This window comes from Camelina sativa, chromosome 4, assembly GCF_000633955.1.
Source record: "Camelina sativa cultivar DH55 chromosome 4, Cs, whole genome shotgun sequence".
NCBI lineage: Eukaryota > Viridiplantae > Streptophyta > Magnoliopsida > Brassicales > Brassicaceae > Camelina > Camelina sativa.
Window position 1 is genome coordinate 2,546,830 of NC_025688.1, and position 3,288 is coordinate 2,550,117.

The 3,288-nt window shown below is 50.0% G+C and overlaps 1 protein-coding gene across 1 annotated transcript; it reads right to left on the bottom strand.

Moving 5' to 3' along the window:
- On the bottom strand, positions 202-612 carry LOC109132641 (RNA-directed DNA polymerase homolog; the record flags this gene model as incomplete). Its single annotated transcript, XM_019244408.1, has 1 exon — positions 202-612. A coding segment is annotated over one exon (411 nt), but the record flags the coding sequence as incomplete, so codon positions are not given.

The following is a 3,288-nucleotide window of genomic DNA, read 5'->3' on the forward strand; positions in this document are numbered from 1 at the left end:
CAACTTAGTCAACGGACGTGCTCTGCTCGCAAATCCCTGCACAAACCTCCTGTAGTAACCTGCCAGACCAAGGAAACTCCTGATCTTTGTGGCATTCTGCGGTCTAGGCCAATCTCTGATAGCCTGAATCTTCTCCGGATCTACAGAAACCCCCTCTGCATAAACAACGTGACCCAGAAAACCCATCTCACGCTGCCAAAAACTACACTTGCTCAACTTAGCAAACAACTTCTGCTCCCGCAGCTTCTCCAAAACTGCCCTCAAGTGCACTGCATGCTCCTCAGGACTCTTAGAATATACCAGGATATCGTCGATGAAAAGAATGACAAACACGTCCATAAACTCCTGAAACACGCTATTCATCAATCTCATAAACGCTGCTGGTGCGGTTGTCAACCCAAAAGGCATCACCACAAACTCATAATGCCCATACCTCGTCCTGAAAGCAATCTTCCTCACATCTGCCTCATCTATCGGTATCTGATGATTACCCGATGCTAGATCTACCTTAGAGAACAAAGTAGAACCCTTGAACTGATCCAACAACTCATCAATCCTGGGAAGAGGGTACTTGTTCTTCACAGTAACCCGGTTCAGACCCCGGTAATCAATACACAACCAGAAACTCCCATCCTTCTTCTTGACAAATAACACCGGCGCTCCCCATGGTGGTACACTAGGACGGATGAATCCCATGTGATACTCAACAAATCCTCTAGCTGCTTCTTCAGCTCTGCCATCTCTGCTGGAGCCATTCTGTAAGGAGCCTTGGATAACGGCGTCGTCCCCGGTTCCAGTTCAATAGTAAAAGGATCCGACAGAGATGGTGGTAATCCCTACAAAGACTGAAACACATCCTCAAACTCCTCCACTACCGGAATACCGCTAACCGTAGACTTCCCCACTGACTCTAGCATAGATATAGTAACCAAATACGTCTCACGGCCCTTCTCGATCATCTTCCCAGCCTGAATGGCTGAGATCACGAGACTCCCCGAAGTCGGTCTAATACCCTGAAAAACCAACTTCCCTCCTGGACACTCAAACTCCACTCTACCCCGATAGGAATCCAAATGCACCATATGTCGATGCAACCAATCCATCCCGAGAATAACATCATACAACTCCACTGGACTGATAAGCAAATCCACTGGCCATGACTCTCTTGCGATCTGAATATCCATTCCCCTAGCTCGTCCCATAACTCTCAGGAACTTGCCTCCCGCAACTCTGACAACTCCTGTACGCTCTCTGGGATCCCCTTTGATTCCCGCACTCTGTGCACACTCCGGAGTAATGAAGCTATGAGAAGCTCGAGAATCAAACATAACATGGGACTTAACCCCACCCACCAACAAGGTCCCTACACAAACCTCATTTGTTGAGAACCTAACACTTTATCACAAGCAAACATAAAATCTGAACCTACTAAAATTCACAAAGCTTAAGTACCAGAAACTATACCTGTGATCGCCCCCGCACTGGTTCCACCAGTCTCTGCAGTCGTGTAAACCCATGGCGCCTGCTCAATCCGTGCCACCTGCTGACCTCCAGGCTGCACCTGCTGCAACGCTGCCACTGCTGTCGGCTGCAACTTGGGACACAAGGGCCTGATTTGCCCTGGCTCCCCGCAATGATAGCATACCCGAGCCCCTGCCGTCGGAGCACTCCTCTTGGGACAACTAGCAAACCTGTGATCCTTGCTCCTACACTTGAAGCAACCTGCGCCACTCTGTGTCTGTGTAGCCTCCCACCTCCTCTTAGTTCCCTTCATAGGCTTGTCGCCCCTGTTAGAACCACTCAGATGCTGAGTCATACTAGGCTGAACTGCTGGACTAACCGCCACTGACTGTGCCCGGATATCCCCTCAATCTCTGCTGCAATCTCAACCAGCTCTGCACATGTAGCATAACTACGTCCTCTATAATGGACCCTCAAGTCATCACGAAGAGCCCTCATAAACCTCCTGATTTGGGCCTCCTCAGGCTGCATAGCAAATAATTCGACTGAAATCCAAGTCCAGCTCCTGCATTGAACGTGTCCCCTGAGACAACTGAAGGAACTGCACCTCCAACCGGTCCAAAGCCTCTCTAGGAGAATACTTGCGGTTGAACTCCAAGACAAAGTCAGCCCAAGTCATCTCCCTCTGCACCCGCCTAGCAGCCACAGATCTCCACCACACCTGAGCATCACCACTCAAATGGTGGACCCCTATGTCCACCCAAAACTCCTCAGGACATCTTAGAGTATGGAAGTTATGTTCCACACTCGTCCTCCATGCATCCGCAACAATAGGGTCTGTACCACCCGAAAACCTCTCAGTCCCGAGATGCATCATCGCCTTGAGCGTGGACAAATAACGTCCATGTGCTCCCACATCCGCTGCCACTGGCTGCCGCTCCTCCGCCACCACTGGTGGCACTACCTGAGCCTGAGCCGGTACCACTGGTGGCAACCGCGCCAACAACTGTGCTAGCATAGCCGCAAAGTCAGTACCAGGGACTCCTCCCGCTGGAACACCTGGAGCCCTAGCATCACCGGCAACTGGAGCATCAACACCGCCCCCTCCGGCCACACTCATGGAATCCTCCTGGAACCCCTGCGACTCACCAACACCCTCAGTTGATGCACTCTGGTCCTCAGTCTCACTAACCACTGGGACTCTGCCCCTACCACGACCACGTCCGCGTCCACGACCACGACCACGACCATCACCTCTAGCCATCTGCACTACCATGAACAGACGTCTAAGCGAACAATTATACAGCAGACAGAAACATAAACTCACCGTGGAATCACACAGTAGGCTCGAAGAGGATGTTCTAGGACTCCATGCCACACACAATTGACTAACTCACATAATCAATCAAAGCATGCAAATCCCAAACATAACCAATATCCAAATAACAGGAACCATAGAACCAGCAACCTAGCAATGTTTCTAATGACCCAACTTTAGCAACCTAGCAATGCCAGACAACAACCAATCGAGTCCCTAGAACATCCTCCTCTTCATTGCCTTCATTCCACGATCACACTTTGCCTTTACCTGCACCACAAACACATATTGCAATGCATGAGTATTTAATAAACACTCAGTAAGGCAATCCTCTCATATACTGGGCTATACACACAAGCAATAGAGTCATCTCTAACCATCAAACAACAATCAACAAACAACAAATAACAAACCAGGACTCTGCATCGACCGACACCAATATGCATCGACCGACACCACATTGGGATGCATCGACCGACACAGGTTTGCATTGACTGATGCATGTCACG